Raw genomic sequence first — 27,601 nt, 5'->3', positions numbered from 1 at the left:
TTATAATTTTCAATACTACTAGGTGCTACTGGGTTTCTTTGGTTCTTGCGTTCTTAAACTGTACCTAATTATAAGAAGAAATAATAATTACCAGTCAAATACGTGTTGTGAGAGCTGTTAATAAAATAGTGGGCTAAAGGTTGATCCATGTCATCTGTCAACTGAAGCTTGTTTTCTGACATTATTGGATTGTCTGCACTCATTAAATACCGTAAAAATCCATCACATGAGAACTGCGCTCTTTGAGCATTGTATTTGTTTGTTTCGTATTCAGCAATAAGATCTTTTGCTCGCTCTGTGTCCGCGTACGGATACAGAATTTCATTCAGGCGAGGATCTCGTTGAGTATGATTCAGGAATTCTACAAGTTGGGCAGCAGACATCAGCTTCCGCTTTGAATTACCGCAACTGAAACACATGTGAAATATTACAAATTGCATCTTCGAAGAGTTAAAAAAGTGTATTGTAGAATATTTAAAAGGTCACATACTTAAACAGCAGTGATAGATAAAGTGTCAATAATGTTTGACACCTCTCTCATTCACAATCAACGAGATTGCAGAAGATTACTTGTAATATAAAAGAGCTAACATTTCTTTGTTCAAATTTCTCTTTATTATCAATAATCATACTGGTAGAGAATCTTTCTTGAAATAGAAATTAACATCAAACTGATGGCTCAGATGAAGACCTGAAAGTAAGTTGAGCATCAATTTGGATGTTCTAACAAAATAAATTACTCGAGGAATTCTCAGAAGCGCTTTTGGTATTCTCTCAACATTAATAATTATTGTTGCGTTGACACTTACAGTTCCTCAAAGATTTTTTCCACCTCTGTGCGTTGCGTTAGATTTTTGTAGAAGTTGAAAAAGTCTTCAAACTGAAATTTCTGTACGCTGACTGTATCATTCTGAAAGACAAGAATGCAAGAAACAATCATCAATATATTGCATGGATACAGTTGGGTGGGGGGGGGGGGGGATGGTGGGAATATAATTGACCACAATAAAAATAACCAGAATATTAATCATCATTAGATGGATTTAACCAGAATCAGCTTAATTGCTTTTAATGCTTCTTAATTTTCTCTTATGCTTTGTTTCTTAAAAAGAGAATGTGACTACATAACACCTTCAAATGTCTGTGAATTTACCTTAAAATATGGCGAGTAAACTTGCGAAATTTTAAGTTTCAGTGTTTCCTAGTTCTCTATTTAAGAAATAAACATCATAGAAAATTAGGCGATGTCTGATGTAGTTAAGCTGATTCTGCTTCCGCTGAAGTCTGTCCAGTTTTATTAAAGAATTTAAAAAGTGAGTTTATTAAGAATATTATTTCCTCAAGTTAAATCTGTTTCTAGGAATAACAAAAATGTGTGAATTATTTGGGCACTAACACACCTGTAGTATTGATCTTCAGAACATTTGAAAAACTGAGTTAAGATTTCAGCTCATCAATTACTTTGGTCTCCTTTAAAGAGACAGCTTAATTATAAATCATAATAATTTACAGTAACCTTGTTTTTTTTAGAAGTGTTATTGGTATCTGTGTCGCAAGCAAATAGAAAAATCAGGCATTTCATTGAATGCCTGTTTGATGAAAACCTCTCAAGTTTTTAATGTTTGGAAGTAAGAATTTATCAAATCTACGAACTTTACTTAAATTTTGCTCTCAAAACGCTCTTTTTATACTTATCTTGCTTACATGTATCAATTGCTTCAGTTATTAAACTATTACAGGTTAATTTGACTGAAAAAACCAATGACAGAGTTTTAAAACCTGATCTGTTCGTAATCTAAATTCTAAACAAAGAAAACGCAGGGATTTAGATGTGTGTATGCTAGGCGTCTTGTTTCATATAACAGTCTTATTTATGAGTTGAAGTAAAGCTGTACCTTGCCAGAGGGAATCCCGCTTGCGTCCAGGGCTTTCTCCACCCGTTTACGATCTTCTTTATTTTGAGCAAATATTTTGATAATGCTGGAAAAAAATTGAAACGACTATAAACATCGACTCTTAAAAGTTAAGAAATCAAACATTGAAAAAGCACAGGATCACCCAGATCACTGGGTATAGACCTTCAAAAATTAATAAAGAGCTAAGAAGAGGTTACTTAAAAATTTTCAAAAATTCCTTGGTTCCAGGCTAAACTTACTGAATACTTTCTGGGAAAATAAAGTGAAAACTGCAAAAAAGAGGTGAAAATCAAGCATCAAAATCATAAAAGTGACAGTAATTGATCAATAAGGGTGTTTCTAATCATTGTCTGTAGGCTTTTTTCTAACAGATGGATGGTAAGAGAAATAATTTAACACAAGTGCTCAAGTCATTAAGCATATGCAGCTATATAGTAACAAGGTATTTACAGAATAAAGATAGTCACTCATTGGAAAACATTTCCAATGAGTTCAGGCAGAATGGAGAATTCGCACACAAAAATTGTATTGCTTCATCTGAGAGTGCTTCATGAGCTGAGTTCGTAGTATTTTTCATTATTTCTTTCCGTTATGGGAAAATTGTAGAAAAATAGATTATCAAATGGAGACATGTTGTGCCTTATGACGTCATCAGGCGGTATATTTTTCTCATTTAAACACATGTATTTTAGCAGATTCAGGTATTTTTCCTCCAATAATTGTTCAATTAAATAACCAAGGATATCCGTGTGCTCAGTTATTTTAGTGGTTTCATCTTAAACATGATTTTCACCAAATTTCAGACACCTGAAAATTTCCCAATTCTTGAAAAGCACCTTATAAAAAGAAAGCTTCTTTGAGAAATCGGAGTTAGAAAATTCAGAAGAAAAATTTTGAATGATTAGGAGGCAAAAAAATATTTTTGTCGACAGCAAGAAGATCAAGATTAGTGCCATCAAAATGATGAATAATATGTGTTTTTCACTTGGAAGAACGATGGCGAGTTACTGCTCAAGGTTCCTTGTCATGTGCTCAACGAGAATATGATCGATTGGTATCAAACACTAAAATCGTACAGCAAGCACAGCACACCAATGACATATTTTTATCCATTCTGATAGATATTATTCAAGTAAAATACAAAGCATGACAATCTTTAGCTAATCATGTTACTGCTGTCAGCAAATCAGGTTCACATTGTGACACACTTAAAATCCATTGAGCCATCCCAAAGATATTTGAGGCGTTTGATCACGCACATGGCGCATCTATCAAATGAACAGATCTGAAAGGAGGGCTTTCTTTCATTTTTTCTTGTTTTTTCTTATCAATTCTTTGTTTGGCTGGCAAGATACAAGAGTAAGGATAAAAAACGTCATGCAACAAACAGGAAGGGGAAGAAATAACCTATCGGACGCACTGCTCCATGAAGAGGTAGACAGCAAAAAAACCCGCTGAAACTCTGACGATTTACAACCATGATGGAAAGGACGTAAGAAGTTTGATCAAATATTTTCCCAATAGTTGGACTGCATTTTACAATGTAAAACTACAATATCTTGCTCAGTTTCGAAACAATGTATTTACCATTAGTATCCCTGTGCACATGAGTGCTTTTACGGTTGGGCTAGAAACTGCAGTTCCCAATTTCAAAATGTAGTCCCATTAATGAGCTAAAAAATACTGATATGTTGAGGAGGAACGCAGTTTGAGCCTTCAGAAGTTGCCAATTTTCCTTTGATAAAATGAACATTCAGGAAAATATGGGAATATTTTTCGTCGAATTCTTCAGAAAATTTTGTTCGCAATATTGGCTCTAAATTATCTGAAACTGGAGAACTCTTCTCAAAAATAAGTATTTTATCGGAAGGAATTTGGCAACACTCGAAAGTTCATACTACGTTTTTCCGTAGCACGGCAGAATAATCGGACTGCATTTTGCACGTAGGAACTGCAATTTCTCGCTCATCTGTAAAAACATTAATGTGCATAGGGAAACTGCTGGTATAGCTGTTGTTTTTAAATTGAGCCAGATATTGTAGTTCAAGCCCTCTTTCGTTCTTTCAAGCTCAACATGATTGAGAGCTGAGACATGAATGAATATTTCAAAAGTGGCAGAGTGTGGATACATACTTCTCAAAAAGTTGTGGAACAATCAAGAGTAAAAATTACTTACAAGGAAAGGAAATTTCGCAACACTGAGGTGCTTTACTTTAATTATGAAGAAATCAGGTCTACCTACTCGAGCAGTTATTTGAGGGATGTTCACCATTTTTATTGTAAAACAAAGAGGAAATGGAGAAAAAGGGATAATTAAAAGTGGCGAGGCGTGAATGATCGATTATTGATACTCCTTATTTGAAGCTGTGGTAAAGAATCGATTATTAAGGTGTTCTTTACGAGCACCCTTTTTATCGATCCTTTTCTATAGGTTTAGATGGCAGATCAATCAATAAATCGCAAAGTACGCAACGCCACTAATAATCAAATCAAATAATGGAGAATTTGCGTGATGCAATATTACTGCCTCATCTGAGAGAATTAAGTCCAAGTTCGCAAAACTTTTAATATTTTTTTTTCTGATTTGAGAAAGAGTAAAAAAATAGATTTAAAAAAGAAAAATTGTGACATCATCAGGCGGCATTTCCTATTTAAAAACATACATTTTGGCTAATTAAGTCATTTTGTGATATCTCTTCCGATAATCGTTCAATTTATAAACTAAGGATATTCTTATACTCAGTCCAACCGGTAGATTCCATTAAAACATGAAATTCATCAAATTTCAGACACCTGCAAATTCTCCATTGGCATAAAATGTACAAAGGTAAGGAGGAATGGAATGCTTACTTTTTCACAGGTATTTTTCCGGCTTTATCAAGCATTAAAGTGAGTTTAACGTGCGATTTTCGTAGGAACATAATGGCAGAACTGTTGAGGAGTGCCAGGTTGAACGCTATTTTCAGGAGTTCGTCGGTCCATAACTACAATTATAATTACAAAGTCAAAATACGGGTGAAATACACGGTTTAACTACAGGTATCATTGAAAAGTTAAAAGAATGTACAGGGTTGATCAATTAATTCAAACACTAAAGGGCCTAGATTTTACTCAAATGGTATTGAGATTAAAACTCGGAGCGGAATGGCATGCCTTGATTTAGAACTATTTAATACATTTGCATTGTAAGTTACTGTAACTTGAGTGGGGCTTCGAGTTCTTTTCTTTTTGTTTACGTGCATGTTTTATATGTATTGATCATTTACAGGGTTGTTATGCTGCCTTGCTGAGGAAGTCGCCAAATTTCATTCGATAAAATAGGTACAAATTTTCAGGAAAATCTGTGGATATTTTCCACCCAGAATTTTAGAAAACTTTATTCGCAATCACATCTAAATTATCTGAAAATTTAAACAAAAAAAAATTCGAAACTTTGCTCGGAAATAAAAATTTTACAGTAGAAAATTAGAAACTCTCGCGAGTTCACAGGGCGTTTTTCCTTAGCACGGCAGTATGGGTCAGAACAAGAAGATTTTCCACGATTATTATCGTATTAAATGATGTGTTGGTTGAAGCAAGCTAGGCTTACGTAGATCTTTATGACTACAGAGTGAAAGGGAAAATGATTAAGATGAATCTAAGGCCACTAGTTTCACCTGCTGACACGTAAGAAACTGAAAGATTTATTGCGAACTTAAATACATTTCTGATCAAAGCCATTATTTGGCCTACTAGTGATTGTCTTGAGAGAAAGAAAAAAATTATTTTCATTTTCAAGTAAAAATTAAGCCTTGGAAAAAGATCCTCAAAATGAAACACCAACAGATACTTTTAATAATTTGTTGCTGCCACTGAGCTGCTGCTATAATAGGACCTGATTTGGTTACATCTGATCAGCAATATGAGTAAATTTCACGTTCTTTAGTATTTTCAGAATAGCTTCTTTAAATGCGGTTTATCTCGTCCCAAACCAAAAATGATAATAGCACCAGATTTTAATATTTTGCAAGTGCGAAGCATTCAGGATAAGGTCATGAGAAAATTTTAAAGTGGTTGAGAGAGTGGAGGGAAAAAATCCCTATGAATACATCAAAACCGAGAGAAATATTAAAATGTTAAATGAAAGCAGGGAGGTCTAGTTAAATTGATAGCTGAGATAAAGTTTGATTTTCAGACACGATGCTGTTTCAAACTCATCAAGAAAGACAGGATAAATTCTTCCATTCTCTTCCCCCAGATTAACCACTTGTTTAATTTTCATGGTTGATTAAATTTTGAGCTACAATGTATCAGGTGATATAAATGTCTGGGAAAATTAAAATGAAGGGAAGTTCCCTGAAAACAGGGATTTTCTAGGGAGTAAAAAGTGTGATGCAGTTGTGAGAGGACTTTTTTTTTTTTTTTGTTAAAATTAATTGCAGTTATTTCGGAGGATTCTTAGGTACACTGAAGAATATACAATTACAGCAATGTCCTGATCATCCGACTATTCCGATTATTGACTATACAATGCTTCAGTTATCAGAAGTAGATATAGTATAGGCATTCAAAATTGTGTTTCTGGTCAAAAAAAGGTAGCCGAGATGACGAAACCCGGTTTTTTGGTGCAGAAATTTAGAGTGGGTATGTGTGGTTTTATATTTGTGTTTTTCCCATTTAAATAACTATGTTTTACAAAGCCGAAAGAAAACTGACTAGGTTTGTGCTTTTTGGTTACAGAGCTGAAACGCCATTTTTCAGTCTTCGATCAGTGGTTTTGGTTATCGGACTATTTCAATATCCAACACGGCCCTCACCACAAATCATCGGATGATCGGAGTATAACTGTAAACCAATCAGGTAGTCTAAAATTGGGGTGTAGTTATACCAAGTCACCTTTAACCTCATGACAGGTGTGGTTTTCATACTTATAATCCTAATAATGTAGTTAAAAGATTTCAACCAAATTAAAGTATCAGTGCATTGTGCAGAGGCTGCTCTAAGTTTTAATATTGAGAAGAAAATTGAATAATTCAACCAGAATCACCGTCATGTGGGCTGATTAGTGAAATTGGTAGACAAAGCAATAGACAGAGAGGACAACGGAAAAATCAAGTGATTCTATTAATTGAAACGAGTGCTTGTAACAGACCAAGGGGGCAAGTGATAGAATACCTATGGGGGCTTTCCTGGGTTTCCAGTAGTGAATCTATTATTCACCTCCTTTATCCATTGCAAATATCTGCTTTGAACAATAGGATTGCTCCATTTTTCTTTTGTCCACAGCTTTTGTCTATCAATTTCAGTAATCAACCTGCGGCAGTTCACACCACTGCTGTGCTAAGAAAGAACGCCGCATGAGCCATCAGGCGTCGCCAAATTTCCTTCGACGCATCACGAATTTTCAGGGAAATTTGTGAATATTTTTCCTTCGATTTTTCGGAAGATTTTGTTCGTACTTTGATCTAAAAAGTCTAAAATTTTCTAGGAAAAATACTCATAACTTTCTTCAAAAATATACATTCTCTGAGGGGAAATTTGGAAACAGTCCAATGCTCATACGGCATTTTTACTTAACACGACAGACTGTCTAAGTTCCTCTCATGCTTTCTATCTTCACAAGGAAACCACGCCACACAACATCTTGAAACATTTTGTAGAATTTCCATGGATTTTAAAGAATTGTCTCAAGAGTGCTTCGAAAAATGTTGCTGGAATTTCTTGTAAAGCGATGAACCTGAGATGACAGTGGCCACTGATTCTAGTAAACGCCGTTATTATAGCTGCTGAGTTTTCGAAAGTTTAAGTGCACAGAAGTCTAATAAACCATCACGACAGAGACGTTTTGCCTCTAGTGGCTTTTCGTGTACTTGGCCCCATGAATATTCCAGGTGCCTACTTTCTACAGGTGATTCGCTAAAAGAGGGTTCAAAATTGCACGATTCTCAACTTGGAATAATACTTAGGGTAGTGATAAAGGAAGTATAGGGCAGACATTAAGTTACCTACCTGAGCAGTTTCTTTTTTGTTGCAACAGAAATTGATGAAATTGAGGTTCACAAAATCCGAACCGCAGCACAGAGTCAAGGTTTTTTCCTCCAAAGTGTCTTGAGCGCCCATTGCTACTACGTTCCGGAGTTTGGAATCCTGTGAAAAAGAAAACAAATATTTAAAATTATCCAATACATGACTTCTTTTTATACTTTCTCACGCCTTTCAATAAACAACTTCTCCGTTTAACAAGCATAGGGTTGAAGGCCCCTTATTCCGTTTGGTAGAAAGCTTAGTGTGTGAGAGAGGGTGTGCGTGTGTGTGTCCTATACAGGGCCGGATTAGGGGGTAGCCACACGGGCCGCGGCCCATGGCGGCAAATTTAGAGGGCGGCAATTTTGCAATTATTTTAAATGTAGATATAAAAAAATCGGATTCAGAAAAAAAATTAGAAACGAGAAAAGGCGACAAAATCTCATTTCCTGAGAGTACAGTAATTTCTAATTTTGTCGTCTATCGATGATATACAAGAGAGCACCTTTAATTAGTCGACTTAAGAGAGAAACAAAACTCCCAATTTGGCCTGGAGCGGCGCGGCACAAGCTATGATGACGAGGACTCGAGATGAGAAGGAGAAGTCCTCGGTGCGGCGGTCGGCATATAAGCGCCTACAAGACTGCATGAATACTTCACGCATTGCGTCAAACACAGTGAGGTCGACAGTAGTCAGCGTGAAACGCATAGCGCCTTCAAGACTGCATGAATACTTCACGCATTCCGTCAAACACAGTGAGGTCAGCAGCGGTCGGCGTGAAACGCATAGCGCCTACAAGACTGCATGAATACTCCACGCATTGCGCCAGACACAATGCAGCAGCGCGGCACCAAAAGAACCAACTATTTGAAAATCTGTGTCCAGATATGGAACTTAGCCATTCATCAAGTGCGTTTACGATGAAAATTTCAACGCTAAATCATTTATTCGAAAAACTCCCGTAAGATTCCATGTATTTGAGGTTATGACGAAGATAGCAATCGGCCATTTCCACTACCCACCCGCCTATCGAACGACCGCTCCATGTGTGTTACGTTTTTTCGTAGGCCACCGCCAATCTATAGTTTCTATATCGTTGGTACATTCTTGAACAAAATTGGATTATTCGAGTCAATTTTGCAACCTTAAAATAGAGTTACGCACCTTCGTCTAGGATACGACGAACCCTTCCTTCAGCTCTTAGTGAGCTACGCAACAGACCCATTCATATTTTATCAGAGGAACGTCTGGACGTTTTCGGCAACGTCTGCAGGCTCATACGACGTTACTACTCAGGACGACGGGTTTGACGCGGGTTAATTGAATTCCCGAGGTTGGAGCTCTCTCGACTGGGCAACTCGCGACCGGGTTGATATCGGGCGGCCCGGCTCCGATTTCTGGTTCGGCGTTTCCGCGCTCCACGACAACGGCCATGCAACGGAAAACAGCCGTAAGTGCATTCTAGGTTGAGCCCCGCGACACATACGACCATATGCTGAACGTGGCTCATACGTAAATGCACTTGCGGCTCTCTTCCGCAACGCGGTAGGACTTGCAATCTGGTCGCACCGGCTTTTAAATAGTTTCACACTCCAACTTTGTCCCCGCTGCCGCCGCCGCAGCGAAGCGCCGCGGCATTTCGCCGCTCCTCCGACGAAAGGGCGTACCTCGATTTCAACGTGAGCCCTGTGTCCCTATGCATTCCAGTGGCGTGGCGTGAATGATCGATTATCGATATTTCCCCATTTAAAGGTATGCTGAGAAATCGATTATTAAGGTGCTCGTTGCGAACACCCTGTATATCGATCTTTTTCCGTAGGTTTGAACGGCAGACCAATCGATACATCGCAAAGCACGCCACGCCACTGATGCATTCCGGGGCTCGTGAGGGATCGGAGATACGGCGTCGAGTCGGAGGAGCGACGATTTCAGCCGAGCGTCCGAAAATAAACTTCGCTATTGTTCTCGCGAGCCATCTCGGGTTCCCCATCATCGGCGGACCGCCCTCCTTCCCGAGTATGTGTCCGTCGTGAAATTAAGACGGGAGAAAAGCCCCCCCCCCCCCCCCCCCTCGCCATCCGTTCAGATGGAGGAGTCAGGATCCTGTCCGGCGGAAGAAAAACGCCGAACGAGCCTTGATTAGAAGTTGCTTAAAAAAACATAAAAATATGTATGGTTAAATACTTGGTAAAATATTTTCATGGAACGATGTGGACTTCCAGGGTGTCTGTCTACCAAGTATGAAAAACCAAAATTGGGGACTTCCGAGGACTTTAAGGGGAGTTTTTTTTTTAAAAAAAAAATCGGGGACTTTTTCCCCGAAATAGTAAGAGAAATGGAGCTAGTTAGAGCGTTTAAAGGCGTATTTTACACGACTGGTTGTACAAATCATGTTAAACCGACGAAATCATACGAAAAACCAAGCAACACTTCAGTTTTTTTTATTCCTAGTTATACCGCGCCGCCGAGACTGGCGGGAAAAATTTGAAAATACCGGTGTTTGGGACGATTTTTGTCATTTTTGGGGACCTGAACAAGAAAATTGGGGACTAACGGGGATATCGGGGACATTGGGGACTTTTGGAGACCGATAGACAACCTGACTTCTTCATTCCAATGGGCCAGTTCCGCTAGACATAGAATCATGTTTTGATGGTTTAAACTTGTACAAAGTGGCCAAGACCTATCTTATTTTACCCGCCTATTGTGAGTCAAACTATGTCCAGGACCGTGGGAACAGAGAATCAACCTCAAGGAACACTAAAACTTCACTTCAGTTACTCGTTCCTTTTTCAATATTTGATTAAAAACTCAAAACACCCAATCTTCGTACAACGACGAGGTACTGAAAGCAACGAGTGGCCTATTTTGTTCGTAGTCCGAACTCAAGTCCGTATTGCATACATAAACAATTGCAGGCACTCTGGTTATCATAATGTTATGCACAACTTATGGCTGCGGTTGTTAGTTCTCAGGGCTTTTCTAGGTTGCCTTTACAATCGTGTTCACGATGAAATCCTTGAAAAATTGCACCATTTGGAACCGCTGGCAACGCTGCCGCGATGCAACACGGCTAATTCGAACTCTAAGAATTTCATTGTAAACACGATTGTAAATGCAGCGTAGAAAACCTTTGAGAGCGGACGACCGCAACCACGTTGTGCCCTAAAAAAAACTCAGAGCGCCTGCGATTTTTTGTGTATGCAACGCGGACATTTTAAGAACACGAATAGTTGCATCCAGACCTAGTCATCAAAAAAGCCAGAGCGCCTGCAATTTTCGGTGATGCAACGCGGGCATCCTAAGAACACGAATAGTTGCATCCAGACCTAGTCATCAAAAAAACCATAGCGCCTTCAATGTTGGTTCGGGTTCCACCTGTGATGACAAAATACGCTACTTATTCCATTCCATTCTTCGTAGTTGCATGAAGATAAGACGGTTTGCGTGTTTAATCAAATTGAAAAAAAAATAAGTGAATGAATAGTAAATAAATAAATAGATAAATAAAATAATAAACAAATAAATAAATAAATAAATAGATAGATAGATAAATAAATAAATAAATAAATAAATGGATAAATAGATAAATAAATAAATAAATAAAAAAATGAAGACTGTTCAAGCGGCATTACACACTTGCCTCCTTTTTGAACCTTCTTCTTCTTTGAGTTTTCAAAAATTGAACTATTTCCCTGTGGCATGATGTTGCAAATTTTTTTCAGTGTTTTCTTTTGGGAAAAATGATTACCCGAAGGAGGAAAAAATTTAGGACTCCATGTCCTTACGAAAGCTACAGCCGGGATTTATGCCTCTCAGAATCCGAGACCTAAAATTAATTCACGCCATGGAGGGATAAAGATATCAAAGTACAGTTTGATGGGGTTTTTTAGTTTATTTTATTGGCTTTCCAAAGAGATCTCGTTGAACTTTTTCGGTTGTAAATGTGCTTTTCTGCGGCAATTTTTCGGTGACGAGTTAAAAGGACCCTTCGGAAATTTCGAGTCATTTTTTCATTCTCCAGCTCCAGTCCCTGTGTGCGGACACAGCAACTTTTAGAGTAATTAAGTTGACAACCTTTTAGCTCTACGCTAGGACTTTTCTAATGAAGTTATCATGAAAGCTATCGAAGTAAGTGCGGTCAAAGCTCAGCGTATTCGAGATATGTCGTACCCTGCGTCTGAATAGTTATAACCTTTATTTCAGTGGCGTGGCGTGCTTTGCGATACGTCGATTGATTTGCTCAATAAATTTAATTAATTTAATTTTAATAAATGTATTAAAAATTAATAAATTTCAACTTTTGAGAAATGTATTCGAGCCTTATGAAATTTCATAAAATTTCACGTGAAATTTCAATTTCCGTCTCTGCTCTCCACTGCTTCATTTTCATACATTTGCTACAACCCCACCGGATGGAAGAGAATGGGAAAATAACTTGCAAACTCCGAGAGGTTCTTTTTCTACACGTCACCGAAAACCACTGTGAAAAAAACGGATTCCTTGTCAAATGAACTCGATGAGGGCTTTTCAAAAAGCTAATAAAATAGGCTACAAGTTCCTGCAAACTTTTTTCTAGTATCTTTCGTGGTTTCCTCAAAACAAGCCAACTATTGGGGTTTCCAGCATGTTTCCTGTTTTTAGGAACAGCTTTTGTACTTTTTCATTGGAAGTCAACGCAATTTAAAGGCAATTCCCGGTATTTTTCCATCCCAGCAGTGGCGTGGCGTGGTTTGCGATATATCGATTCTTCGGCCATTTAAACCTATGGAAAAGTATCGATAAACAAGGTGTTCGCAGCGAACACTTTAATAATCGATTATTTACACAGCTTCAAATGGGGAAATATCGATAGATCGCAAAGCACGCCACGTCACTGCACCCTAGATAGAATATTCCTTTTCTTTTCTTTGAAAGTGTCGAACGATACCTCTCGTGGTCTTTGGCAGTTTGCAACTGTGTTTTGTGTAGAGGTAGAAATGGTTTCATTTTCTATACGTCCGAGCATTTCCGACTGAAAGTTTTCTTAAAAATCTTCATATTTAATCTTCAAAATAAATGATACCTCCAATATCAGCACGAGATCAAATCGAAAGTTTGACTTTTATCTGAAGATTATCGCACCACCAAAAGTTTAGTGCCTCTTCTAATACATCGAAGGCACGAAACCATCAAACCACGTATCTTGATTTGCGACGTTGCAGCATTCCTGCCATGCTCCATTTTTTAAATGGAAAACTTATCAACGTCATTTATCCAAAACTCTACGCGAAGAAAATTCTGTGAAAACTCCAAGTAATGATGTTAATTTGTTCTCCTTTAATAAAATCAAATGAGAGCGGAGACTTTAAAACACCGCAAACGAGATACGTTGTTTGAGAGTTTTACCGTAATATACAATCAATATACAATCTTTTGATGAGCAATCACCTATCGATCCCTAACAAACAATACCGCCTATCCGCAACTGACAATTTTGCAGATCGAAGAGAAAACTTTGCCATTTTTGAAATTTTAATTTTAGATTTGCAATTTTCTCTTGTATTACCTATAGCTTCATTGAAGCGTTTCCCTGCAGAATTGGGAAAAACTAAAATCTTCAGCTTGTGTATTTTATACTGTAGAATGCGGCGAAGGCAAAGTAGCTGACTCTTTTATGCCGCAAAATTGTTAGATAGGCGGCATTGTTCGTTAGCCCTCGCTATATTCCTAACCTAATTGAAAACAATTTGGTTGGGAGTAGCCGTAGCCCTCACCCCATGCCGGTGATTTTCAGTAAATATTTTAAACTATGGCCGGCAAAAGAAGCCTCCACAATCTTCAAGCTTCATTCTTCTCACAATTTCTCTACTAACTCAAAGATGAAACTCTCAAATTGTCAGAGCCGGTCCCGATATTCTCACGGGCATGAATTCATTTTCGTCATCTCAAGGAGCAACCCGTAAACTTTGAGGCAATGGAAGCTACAACTTTGGAGTCATTTCAATCTTTAAATGATTCTCTGTGCCAATTTATGGGCTCTCTCAATATCCTCCATCTTCTTCTCTCTTTTATTTTCCTCTCCTCATTTTCCTCATCATTTTTTCTCGCCTCTCACCTCGTCGATCCTCTGACGTAAGGGCGTACCTCAATCTCCACATGAGCCCTGTGTTTCGTATCAGTCTATACTTCCTAGGGCTAATATAAAAATAGAGATAACCCTGTGTCACACTATCAAAATACTCCATCAAAATGTCAAAGTCAAATGCTGTGCTTGGTCCAAGTCATCAAATAAGCCAATCACAACACCTGACCTTGATATTTTGATGGAGTATTTACATAGTGTGACACAAGCTATACGCCCTTAAGTCAGAGAGGCGACGAATTCAGCGTCCCTGTTGCGATAGCGTATGATGCAGCCGCTCCTGATCCCTGGATCCCTGCGGCCTGATTATTGGAATCTATAGACAAAGCGGCAGACAAAGAAGACAAAAGGAAAATGGAGCGATATTGGTGGAAACTGTAATGGATAGAGGACTAAACGTACGGCAACCTACGAGAGAGCCTTTACTTACAATTAGTCCAAAATTTTCCCCTTGGTATAAAAATAACCAATCGTTTCAACCAATAGGATCGCTCCATTTTCCCTTCTTCGATGGAAACGGCAGGATCCTTGGATCCATGGTTGCCGAATCATGAGCTAAGAGGCAGTGGCGATTCTTGAAAGTTGGCAACACTGTATTTCCTCCATTTAATTGTATGTAGAACAACCTGACTCTTGGTGAGGCAAATTATCTTACCTAAAAACGTCATTTCAAACGGATTTCAATTGAGGATAAACGATATTGCCAACTTGCAAAATCACCACTGCTAAGAGGGTTATATTTTAAAAGAAATGTTAAAAAAAAAAAAAAAAACGAACAAAGGTGAATAAAAGAAACGAACTCTACAGACATGTTCGCACTCATCCCAAATACTGCCGTGCTAAGGAAGAACGCCGTATGAACATTCGAGAGTTGCCAAATTTCCTTCAATGAAATGTTAATTTTTGACGAGAGTTATGAATACTTTTCCTTAAAATTTTCAGGACCTTTAGGTGAAATTGCGAACAAAATTATCTGAAAAATTGGAAGAAAAATATTCATAAGTTTACCAGTAAATTCGTATTTCATAAGTGGAAATTTGGCAACGCCTGAAGGTTCATACGGCGTTTTTCCTTAGCACGGCAGAATAGGTGCTCCAATACGGGCTTCACTTATCGATTAGGAACCAAAATGTTTGGCTATGAGTTTAGAAACAGCGTATGCATCATTAGTTTCCCTACGAACACAAGTGTTTTCGCGGATGATCCAGAAACTGCAGTTCGTAATTGCAAAATTCAGTCCATTTAAGCATGCAAAGCGCTGCTATTTCAGGACGATCTGAAAACCCGGATCCATCCGCGACGACAATGGCGTTTGGAAATGACTTTCAAGTTGAAGGCGAGGCAATCATACTCAGGTGGGCCCCGCGGGACGAGGGGCGGGGTGGGGGGGGGGGGCGATTGGTGTTGGGGCGAATAAAACCGATGATTACATTCTGTTTTCTTGCGTAATTTCCTATTCGTTTCCCGGCAGAATTTCCCGTTTGCGCACGTCCTCACTTTACTTTCGACTCGTTGTGCTCGTCGTTGATTAACGTCCGATAACGCTTTGTTCTCTTCGCGTTATCGTCACCTTCCAGGCAAAGTATCACAAGCGCCATGCGACGTTTAAAAATTTCCGCCGCCATTTTATTTTTTTACAGAGAAATTGTTCGACGAAACTGTCCGAAAATTTCACTGAATTTTCTTAGTGCTGCCGATAAAATTTAGTGAAATTTCCAAACAGATTCAACCAACAATTTCTCAGTAAAGAAATAAAATGGCGGCGGAAATTTTTAAACGTCGCATGGCGCTTGTGATACTTTGCCTGGAAGGTGACGATATATCGATTGATCTGCCATTTATACCTATGAAAAAGGATCGATAAATAGGGTTTTCGCAACGGACACCTTAAAAATCGATTCTTTACCATAGCTTCAGATGGACAAGTATCGAAAGTCGACTATTCACGCCTCGCCACTGGCGTCTTCAATCGCGGGGTCATCCCTCCGCGACACTGTTCGTCGAAGGATCGAGCGAAATCGTATATCGAGGGCGGAGGAACTAGGAGATGGATTCGATCGACATGAATCCATCGAAAAATAAAAACGTGATTCGATCGAAGTGAACCGATCCACACCGATTCGGTTGAAAAATTATGAAAAAACCGGTGTCGATTCGATTGACATGAATCGATGGAGAGATAAAGCACTGGTAAAAAAACCTCTTGGACCAATGCTGCATTGCATTGACTTAAGAGAGCAGTTTCTTGTCGCCGGATTTAAGAGTCTTGAACTCTTGTTTCAAGCGGATTTTGCATTGAAACAAGAGTCCAGACTCTTAAATCCGGCGACAAGAAACATGCACTCTTGAACCAAGAGGTTTTTTTTACCAGTGAGGCGTGGATCGATCGACGTGACCCGATCGTGAATAGAATGACAAATTAATAAGAAACCGGTGTCAATTCGATCGACATGAATCGATGGAAAGATAAAAGCGTGAACCGACCTACACCGATTCGATCAATTCACGGTTCTGTTGATGGTAACGTTACATAGTGTTGTTGACGTCGTGCTCAGGCAGTAAAACGCAAAAATGGGCCCTGAGCATGTTGTCAACGATCATGGAGTCAACAAACAGAAAAATATCTTCCTTATGAGTAAAATTAGAAAATTTAGTGTACAGGAGATGTTTGGGTCACTTATAATTAGATTAGGTTAGTTTAGGTCAGGACATGTCGGTTAGATTAAGTAAAGTTAGGTAGAGTAAGGTCGCGGAAAGTTAAGTTCTGTGCAAATCGGTTAAGTCTTGTAAGGTTAGGTTAGGTTAGATTAGATTAGGTTAGGTTTGAGTAAATAACACAAGGAAAACAAGACTTGAAATTTGAAAGATGTTTTAAGTTTTTGAGTTTTGAGTTTCGTTGACGTCGTGCTCGTTGACGCCGTGATCAGATTTCATAAAAATCAGAATTTTTTAATTTTGAGTGATCATGGTGTCAACAGAAACTTAGCAGAACTGTTTGTTGACACCGTAATCGTTGACACCACGCTACGTAATCTTGTTGATCGATTCACGGTTTTGTCGATTGATGCACGGATTTGTCAACCGATTCATGACTTCGTTGATCGACTTATGTGGTTTGTCGATCGTCTCACGAGGTTTTGTCAATCGTCTCACGGGTTCTGTCGACCGCTATATGAGTTTGTCAATTGATTCACGAATTTTTCAATCGATTGAAGGTTGTTGATCGAATTATTTTAGATCAAATTACGTCGATCGGCTCACGCTTTTATTTTTCGACAGATTCACGTGGATCGAATCGACACTGGTTTTTTAGTAATTTGTCGATCGAATCGAAGTCCATCAGTTCACGTCGATCAATTCATGACGATTGAATCCATACCCTCCCTATGGAACGATATTGCCTGAGTGACAATTTTGGCGAAACTTAGGTAGCGACTTTGCTTAAATCTACGGTATAAAATACGCGAGTTCATGAATTTATTTAGTTTTTTCAATTCCACACGAGAACGCTGTAATGATGCTATAATGTATTAGAAAATTGCAAATCTGACTTCAAAATTACAAGAATGGCAAAGTTTCTTCTTCATCTTGCAAAATTGTCAGTTTTTTTTTCTTGCTTTCTTTTTATTCTGTTGTTTAATGGCTTCGTGTCAAGCACCTGCAGCTAACTTTAGACTTGTGAAATTGTCAGTTTGCGGACTCGACAAGCCGTATCGTTCTTACCCACTGATATGCAAAATGATGTAGATACTTTAATAATCGATTATTCATCATAGCTTTGAATGGAATAGTATCCATAGCCGACCACTACTACATGTCGTGATACTTTGCGATGAATCGGTAGATCCGCCGATGGAGATGTTGCATGTGTAAGAAATTTGCGATTTGACCATTGATTCTTATGTAAAAGTTCGCGAGAAACACGATGGTGCCACTGGTTTTCTCTGAAATCATCTCCCAAGCTCAAAAAAGCTCTCAAGTTGAGGCCAAAATGGAGGAGATATCCCACCCTACCCTGAGAGTCCACCTCTACATCAAACAAACTCTCCGTGCAAAGATAGGGAGCAAATATATTGACAGGGCTGCCACTTTATTTGGGGACTCCAAAACTGAAAACACGGCAACCCTGCTAATGTATTTGCTCCCTATCTTTGCATGGAGAGTTTGTTTTGATGTAGAGGTGGACTCTCAGGGTAGGGTGGGATACCCCCTCCATTTTGGCCTCACTTTGAGAGCTTTTTTGAGCTTGGGAAATGATTTCAGAGAAAACCAGTGGTACCATCGTGTTCCTCGCGAACTTATACATAAGAATCAATGGTCAAATCGCAAATCCCTCACACATGCAACATCTCCATTAAACCCGCACGGAAAAGGATCGATTATCAGGATACACCTCAAAAATCGATTCTTAACCATAGCTTCGAATGGGGAAAAATCGATGGCCGACGACTCACGCTTCCCCACTGGCGACACGCCCCTCTCGACTCTTCAGCCAACGGCGATGGGATCGCTATTGGCGCGGATTTGAATCAAAACGAACTAAGTACATTATGACATGGACCCTGGGGCTCGTAAGAATACACGAATAACAGGGCCCACGCCGCGCTGTGGGTAGTTCCTCTCGACTTAAACCCGTCCATTCTTCCGTCACGTCTTTCTGAACGCGAATTTTATCCGCTCGCATGATAGTGCCTTTATGATCGGGCTTTTATAAAGATGCCGAGAGGCACCGTAAAATGACTGAAATGGAGGAAAAGGTAAAAATAAATCTCCGAATAATACACTCGGTCGCTTCGTCTCCAGTTTACGAGCGAAAGGGACTCGCGATCGCAATCGGAGCCGCGCTCCCAATTCGAGGAGAAACGTCGTATGAGCCTCCAGACGTTGCCAAATTTCCATCAATAGGATCCATATTTTGGATGGAGGTTGTGAATATTTGGATTGCATTTTGCAAAAAGGAACCACTAGCATTGCAATGATGCTAAGTTTGTGCAACTTCATCTTATGCAATAAAGTTGCGGAAATCGTGAAAAACTATGAAATTTAGATGGATGGATTTTTATTTGGATGATTTTTTGGATTTTGTCTTATATTTACAGTTTTTAGCGAGTGATATAGAAACTATTAATCGGGGTTTTCCTCCAAGACAAAAGAAGTTGCACTATCTTAGCAACATTGCAATGCTAGTGGTTCCTTTTCGCAAAATGCAATCCATTTGTCTTTCGAAACTGCACGAATTTTTTTTTTCCGCGATTTGATCGAAGGGATCTGAAAATTTCACGGAAGACGATCTAAAACTTCTCTCGCGGTTAAGTGTTTTACCAGGGGAGATTTGGCAGCATTTGGATGCTTACACGGTGTTTTTCCTCGGCACGGCAGAGATCTTCCTCGTATGCTGCTGTGCTGAGGAAAAACGCCGTATGAGCCTTCAGACGTTGCCGAGTTTCCTTCGATAAAAACGCCGAAATTACTGGGGAATTTGTGAATATTTGCTTCCAAAATTTTCAGACAGTTTTGTACGCAATTCAATCTGAAATATCTGAAAATTTCAAGGATAAATACGCGTAATCTTTCTCAAAAATACAAGTTTCATCCGTGGCGATTTGGCAACTCTCAAAGGTTCATACGGTGTTCTTCCTTAGCACGGCAGTATGGTCATTCTCATAAGTTGGCAACAATGGACTTCGCGTACTTAAGGTGAATCTACACCGGAAGTGAAAAAACATCAAGATATCGAGCAAATTTTGCTAAATTGCAGGTTTCACTTTGAATTTTTGGCAGAAAGCGGATCCATTACGCCAACACAGTTAGGAATTTCCGTGCTTTTGATTACGTCGGTGGTGAATTTGGGGGCGGAGGCATGGTGGTATCCCCCTATCGGAACAAAGAAAGAGGAGAATGAGCAAAAAGAGAGTGGAAATAACGTAAAAAATAATGGTAATTAGACGTGTTTCTATCAAACGGAACTATGTGCATTCAGACATGAGCCCTGCGACCCATTAGAACAAATGCATAACAGGCCTCACGTCATAATGCACACAGTTCCGTTTGACAGAAATACATTCAATTGTTATTGGATTCCTGATTATTACACATTATCTCCGAGAAGTATAGCAGCCGGTGCTGAGGACTGTATTGAAATGATACACAAAGCAATAGCGAAAGAAGGCAAAGAGTAAATGAAGCGATCCTATTAGTTGAAGCGGGTGATTAAAAATAGACAAAAAAGAGGTAAGAAACTGAGGGCAACCCGCAAGAGACCACTAGTTAGCCCATCACATTCCCTCTTAGTCTATAAAAATCACCCGTTTCAACCGCTAGGATCGCTTCATTTTTCCGTCGTCGTCTCTGTCTAATGGTTAGTATATCAATTTCAATGGAGATGTTGCATGTGTGAGGAATTTGCGATTTGACTAATGATTCTTGTGTAAAAGTTCGCGAGAAACACGATGGTATGCCTTTGGTTTTCTCTGAAATCAACTCCCAAGCTCAAAAAAAGCTCTCAAATTGAGGCCAAAATGGAGAGGATATCCCTCGCTATCCTGAGAGTCCACCTCTACATCAAGACAAACTCTCCATGCAAAGATAGGGAGCAAATACATTGACAGGGCTGCAACTTTAATTGGGGACTCCACAACTGAAAACACGGCAACCCTGCTAATGTATTTGCTCCCTATCTTTGCATGGAGAGTTTTTCATGATGTAGAGGTGGACTCTCAGGATAGCGTGGAATATTCCCTCCATTTTGGCCTCAACTTGAGAGCTTTTTTTGAATTTGATTTCAGAGAAAACCAGTGGCACCGTCGTGTTTCTCGCGAACTTTTACGTGAGAATCAACAGTCAAATCGCAAATTCCTCACACATGCAACATCTCCATTATCAGCCCGCAGATTCCATGGGAGATAACAGGAATCTAGAAGCCATTAAGATTACTTTTCATTGGTACAGATTGCATATCTTGTTGCTTTTTATTTTCGAGTTTGGGTCTTCACCGAAATTTTTAATGACGGAATCAGCCTCTGTAGAGACATCGGCGGATTCAGGAACGGTGAATGGAGGGGGGGGGGGGGGGAGGTGTCGGCCGCCCCTTCCATTTACCGGAAGGGTGTTATCAAAAGACGAAGAAAGCAGGGAAGAGTGTGAAAAATCTCCTTTCTAAGTGCCAAAATTAGCCCCCCTCTCCCCCGCTCGAGGTTCCCGGATCCAGCTCTGATGAGAATACCACATTAATTCGGAGAAAAGAGCTAATTAAATATTCATTTTCTCAGGAGGTAAGTTTAATGGCACATTAAGACCTTTTATTTTTAACAGCAGCGACGCCTCTTCCCCCAAGTCGGAGGGAACTGCCTTTAGAAATTTAGGAGGAAGTGAGCTTCGCGGGAGTGAACTTGGGTTTTCTGGATTTTTGGAACGTTGCGGAAACGGAGGAGAAGCGGCGAGCAATGCTGCCGTGCGCTAAGGAAAAACGCCGTATGAACATTCGAGAGTTGCCAAAATTCCTTCGGAAAAATGTTCATTTTTGAAGAAAGTTATGAATATATTTTCTTGAAATTATCAGGAACTTTAGGTGAAATTGCGAGCAAAATTATCTTAAAAATTGGAAAGAAAATATTCATAAGTTTACCGAGAAATTAATGTTTTATCAAAGGAAATTTGGCAACGCCTGGAGGTTCATACGGCGTTCTTCCTTAGCACGGCAGAGTGCGGATGAGTCTTGTAAACTTGAATACCACGAACATGCACTGCCGTTAGTAAGCAATGTTCCGCGGAAGCCAGCCGATTTTCAAGGGTCTGCTCTCAGGAAGTGCTCGTTAATTGGAGTGCATTTTGATCCACCATAGAAGTTGTTGCCCAAACTGGGTTTCATTTACACCTTTTCATTACTAAACAAGATTCCGACATTGCAAGTCACTCTAAAATTTCTAGCGGAGGAACCAGTGTACAAAACATAAAACAATTATTTTTTTGGGGCCGGGGAGAGGGGGGAGGTGGTGTCAAAAAAATTCCCTATTTATAATAACTTCCATACTTCGTTGATGTATGAAAATTACGACTTGCCGGCATTCGTTTGATATTATATATTCATTCAGTAAGCTTACTTACAGTACATCGACTGGTCTAAAATTATGGAATCCGCAGTTTGAATTAAAACGGGGACAAAAATTTACAAATTGATTCTGTACTCAAAGGGCTGAACATAGGAATGGATAGATAAAGCTATACACTGAGAGGACAACGGAAAAATGGTACGATCCAATTGGTTGAAACGGGTGGTTCTTATGAACGAAGCGCGGGAAAATGGTGAACTAACTACAGGGTCTCTCGTGGTCGTAGGGTGCCGTTAGTTACTCTATTGCATACCCTCTTTGTCTATTACAACCACCTGCTTCCACCAAGAGGATCCACTATCTTCACCATTTTCTCGTCGTCTTTTTTGTCTATCGCTTTGCCTGTCAATGCCAATCAGCCAGCAGGGAGTGAACTTGATGTACAATTTTCTGCTTACCTTTGGTATTTTGGCAAATTTCCCAGTCCTCACATCCCTCACGGAGGAAATATCAAGCAGGTCCACATCCTGTGAAACAAAACAAAAAAAAAACGAAGTTATAATTGAGTTCTATAAACCGGGCGCAAAAACAAGACAAGGAAGTTAAGAAAAGTAAAAGCTGTTATCAATCGCTTGTCTACGCGGGGACAAATCGACCGTAAAACTGCACTGCAAAAATATGCGGTAAGATTGCGGTAATTCAAAAATGCCCCTCTTACTTAATGTTATCACAGGAGGAAGAAGCAACGCTATAGCTCGAAATTTTCTCAGAAGTTTTCTTACGAAAATAAGAAAAATCAGAGAATTTTTCGAGAAATGACGACGAGTACCTTTTCATTCAAAAAAGCAATTGTGAAAGAAAGTACAGCGTCGCAAACCAAAACACGCGATTTTGCAATGTTATCGTCAAAAAATTTCAATGATACGGAAAAATACTGTAAACGCAGAGTGGAAATGTTTGAACACTTTTTTTCATTTTTTTAATTAGACATTGTAACATTTATATAAATTAAAATAAGAATTTTCTGTCGAACATTTTGTCCAGAATTATGGATTGGTCGCAATCGCAATTTGCCTAATCGCAATATGATGATAGAATCGATAACGTTTAAAGATAAGATATTTCCGACATCTGGATCAAGATTCAAAATTTTATGAAGGAAAATTGAGGAGCATTCGAATTATCACACGATGCTTTTTCCTAGCACGGCAAAATAGAATTAGTTTGTAGTTTATTAATGTTAGCATATCGCCAATGGCGGAAACTTTTATCATATTGGACAATCAACTTCTTCTTGTAGGTTGCAATGCTCACCCAAGGAAACGATAAATTTGAAGGATTGGAAAATTCAGTGAAATATTCATTCATAAAATTTCACTAAGATGTGAAAAATATTTCCAGAAGCTGGAAAAGCAACACGCACAAAAGAACACCAAAAAGCAAAAAGCAATTTTTTTGCATTTAATTTAGAAAATTATTTTTCAATATTTTAGATAGGTACATACATACATACATAAAGCCGCTTTTATAGCGCCGCCTCGCGCTCTGCGACGCCCAATCGCCATTGCCCCCTAACCTCCCAGAGATCATCATTTTAGATAGGTACATTTCAGAAATTTCATGAAATATTTCCCATGAAATTTCAAGATATGATTTTTCATGATGCCTGCAGTCCTGCGCTCACCCCGTTTTTCTTACGGAGAAATGTTTCCGTTTAAAATCAACAGTTCAGACTTGTCAGTTGAAAGTTCTCTTCAAAACCCTCAGGAATGGGCAGAAATATCCTTTAAAAACCTACACTTTATATAGTGCACATTTTAAGTCAAATATCAAAATGCTCTTCTTCAAAATGGATGACAAATGACGCGGAACTGTGCACCCATTAAAAAAAAAGTGCATTCCTCTAGAGTCGCATCCGTCACACTTACTTAAATGCATTGCTCTCACATTTAAAACGGGGCCTTGGGGACACTAATTTCCTTTTTTTTCGTCACAAACTCGGTCAGCTCAAATGCTCCGATCTGTTTTGGTGTCCTATTTAAGGTGCATCCGTAACGGAGGTGAATAAATTTCTTAAAATCTTGGCTCCGATTTAAATTACTGGTGAAAACGAATCGATTGTGTGAAAACTATTGGAGACCTTGCTTCCTCTTTCATTCCCTAATGCTTTCCACGAGAAAATTACTAAATGACGACCCGAAGTTACCTCTTTTATTTTCCTTCAGAACCTCTGGGAAAAGAAAATTAAATTCTTACGGTGACGAGTTTCTTCGGATTTCAAGATTTAATGTTGTTGTCCTCGGGGTTTTCCCTATGATTTTCATACCAGTTCTTTGAACACAAATTGATCAGCGCAAAGTCTCTTAAAATTTAAAAAATGTAATTTTTTGGCTGGAAGAAAAGATTCCTAAGTTTTTTCTAATTTTTCCCTGACTTTTCAAGTGCATGCTACCGCTGTATATTTTTGTTTTTTCCCCCTAACCCCCCCCCCCCTTCAAGTAAATTTTCATCGATCTAATTTTTTGACGCATTTCGAGAAAAAGCGCTCGACCGAAAATGTTGCATCCGTGCACTAGATAATTTCACAGCCTTCGGGCATGCTGCTCTCCATCTTGGTACATAGGTATGAATTCGCCGTAAAAATCAGTGGCGTAACGTGCTTTGCGATACATCGATTGACCTGTCGTTTCAACCTATAGAAAAGGATCGATAAACAGGGTGTTCGCAACGCACAACTTGATAATCGATTCTTTACTATAGCTTCAAATGGGGAAATATCGATAATCGATCATTCACGCTTCGCCACCGGTAAAAATATGATGGATTTCAACCCTGGGGAAAAATCTTGCTGGAAAATTTGAACTAGAAGCACTACTTCGCAAACCGACTTTGAAGTACACAGCTTTTGACCGCTCTTTCCTTTGGAGTCGTGCTTGAAGCACATGCTGAACACAAGCACAAAAGGCAGCGCCCCCTTTGTTCCTAACGGCGAGGAACAAAGCTGGGCGGTGTTCGGTGATTTTAAAAATCTTCAGTGCTCCGTCGCACAGTGGTGCAAGCCGTCGAGAAAGGTCGGACATAAATTTCATTTACGAAAACTGCAAAATTTTTATGTTTATTTCGCCAAAGGAGGGACTTGGAGGACAATGCGCATTAGTGCAGTTTAGGAAAAATTGAAATTTTAATGAATTCAAGTAAAACTATAGTCTTAATGCATATTCTGTGAAAAAACTCGCTCCCAAATTCCAATTTTTAAGCATTGAAAAGTCACTTCGAACTGTCTTGCCTGTCTTCATATGATGCCATTTTGGGGGTTTGTTTCTACCTCCATTTAATGTAGATCAAATTGGGCCTCCTATGAAAATGGACTGTTTAAGAGGCAGTATGGGGATGACCCTTTAACTTAGACTTTTAAAGGTTCTACACAGCGTCAATTCCATCAAGTTGGCAACACTGTTAGTACTCCGTTTAAATGCATTGAATATATCGATTTCACGTGAGACAGGCAGCCTCAGTGCCTCACTTGCATTCGATTTTTTTTTACAATCATTTAACAGGAGGAAACACAGTTTTGCCAACTTACAAGAATCACCACTGATTCTACACTATGCACTGGAAAAAAAACTTATTGGATCTAGAGTCTGGACTCTTAAAAACATCGACAAGAAAAAGTACTCTTGATTCAATCGGATTTTAGCTTAAATCAAGAACCAAGCCTCTTAATTTGAGCGGATTTCCTTTTGATTTAAGCAAAAAACTGATTGAATCAAGAATATTTTTTCTTGTCAATGTTTTCAAGAGTCTGCACTCTAGATCCAATGTGTTTTTTTTTCCAGTGTGTCCGATTTCCCCTTTTGTGCGCTGTCGCTAGGTGACTGAGGGGACGGGGTCGGGTTGGCTAATTGTAAGCTTCCGTGGCAATTTCAAGCACAAGCGTGTGACATTATGACACTGCCTGACGCGACGTGTGTTAGCCGGTACGGGGGCTCCTAAAAAAGGCAGATTGTCTTGCCGCGTAGCCCTCACAGTATGCAGCATGAAGATAAAGAGAGGAATACGGCGAGTCATCACGCGGAAAGTCACGCACTGAAAAAACATTTTCTTGAGGTAATATTTTGACTTAAAGCGTCGTTTCGTGTCGACAAAATTTGGTTTTTTCCAAGTTAAATCCGTGCGGATTTAACCTAAAGTCAGTTTTCTTTTTGTGTTAAAGAAACGTTGTTTTGCTATTGTTCCTTTAACTTAAACTTAACGATAGCAACTGACTTCAAGTTTCAAAAAAGAAAACGCGCTGAATATGCATACACGTATTAAGATTTCATACCATGACAATAATTTGTCTTATTACGATGATCATTTTTGTTGTGATAAGGGCAAATATTTTTCGAGATTGTTTTCCTTGTCAAGACAAGAAATTATCACGGCAAGAAAACTTGCTATTAAACAGTAATGAAATTTTATCATAAGTGCATTTTTTTCATTTTACATTTTCACAAAAGCGTACATCTGGATTCACATAAAAATTAGCTGAGGCGTCGCCATTTTATCTTATCTGTCTGTTTCTTCCATCTAAACAGAGACGTAAATCAAAGTTCGAGCAGTTTTGGCGGTACGAAATTGAAACATTCCCAAAATTGCAAGAAATTATTATTGTATTGCTTTTCATGGAAAAGCGTCGTTCTGTGTAAGTCCCTGAACTTAAAACCTGATGTATATTTAAATCTGTGATCATTATCTCGCCGTTGACCAAATGTCTTCCTCCTCCATAAAATTTAAAGGTCTTAGGCAGTGTAGGTTTCCTTGGCACGCAATCCTGTTAGAGTAAGCTTTATTTCAATGTTGTGCGGCAACCTATGTTATTTGTAATTGCTCTCAAATTTCTTCCCCTCCTGTAAAGCTCTCAAAACTACTCATTTTACAGGGAAAAGTATTTCCCGCGACTGGCACAAGATTAGCTAGAAAATGCGTATGAAGTTGTCTTAACGATGCGATACGGTTACAGGACTTTTGGTCCAATTTTTTTTGTCCATAAATTTTTTCGTCCAATTTATTTTGTCCACGACTTTTTGTCCTTGAAATCTGGTCCAAGTTAAATTCGTCCTGGTAAATAGTTAGTCCTACGCATTTGTTCGTCCAGTGGTATTAGGTCACATTTCTGTGGTCCAGTAAGGTAAAAAAGTTATGTCCAAAACTCACGTCCAATGAGGCCGTTTCAGCTATTTCCTTTCAGCTTTCAGCTACTTTCAGTCATCGTCTGAGTCTTCTTCGTCCGAGTCCGGTGGATCTGCGCGTGGCATGCCTCCACTGCAGCATGATCCGGGAGATGCAAATGAGTTGAGATATCGCACTTATAAACAACTAGTTCTTCCATGTTCGTATTAGTGACGCATCTCGCATTGCATGTTTGCCTCCTCTCACACCTCCAGTACTTTCTCGTCCTATCTTTATTGTACGAATGGTGATGGTACACAAACCCTTCATTGACAAGGAGGGGCTTGTCGCGTTTACT

At 39.1% G+C, this 27,601-nt stretch overlaps 1 protein-coding gene across 1 annotated transcript in view; it reads right to left on the bottom strand.

The window, feature by feature from the left end:
* Positions 1 to 27,601, bottom strand: part of Plc21C (Phospholipase C at 21C) — a 68,921-nt gene that overhangs the window by 22,844 nt on the left and 18,476 nt on the right. The window contains exons 3-8 of the mRNA XM_019050569.2: positions 22,551 to 22,619; positions 7,905 to 8,042; positions 4,767 to 4,900; positions 1,896 to 1,980; positions 810 to 910; positions 92 to 408 (exon numbers count right to left, since the gene is read on the bottom strand). Coding sequence (XP_018906114.2) covers positions 92 to 408; positions 810 to 910; positions 1,896 to 1,980; positions 4,767 to 4,900; positions 7,905 to 8,042; positions 22,551 to 22,619 — 844 coding nt within the window. The remainder of the gene's footprint in view (positions 1 to 91; positions 409 to 809; positions 911 to 1,895; positions 1,981 to 4,766; positions 4,901 to 7,904; positions 8,043 to 22,550; positions 22,620 to 27,601) is intronic.

Source organism: Bemisia tabaci, chromosome 4, assembly GCF_918797505.1.
Source record: "Bemisia tabaci chromosome 4, PGI_BMITA_v3".
Classification (NCBI taxonomy): Eukaryota; Metazoa; Arthropoda; class Insecta; order Hemiptera; family Aleyrodidae; genus Bemisia; species Bemisia tabaci.
Note: the sequence above shows the minus strand (reverse complement) of the source record. Positions and strands in the feature narration are given on the sequence as shown.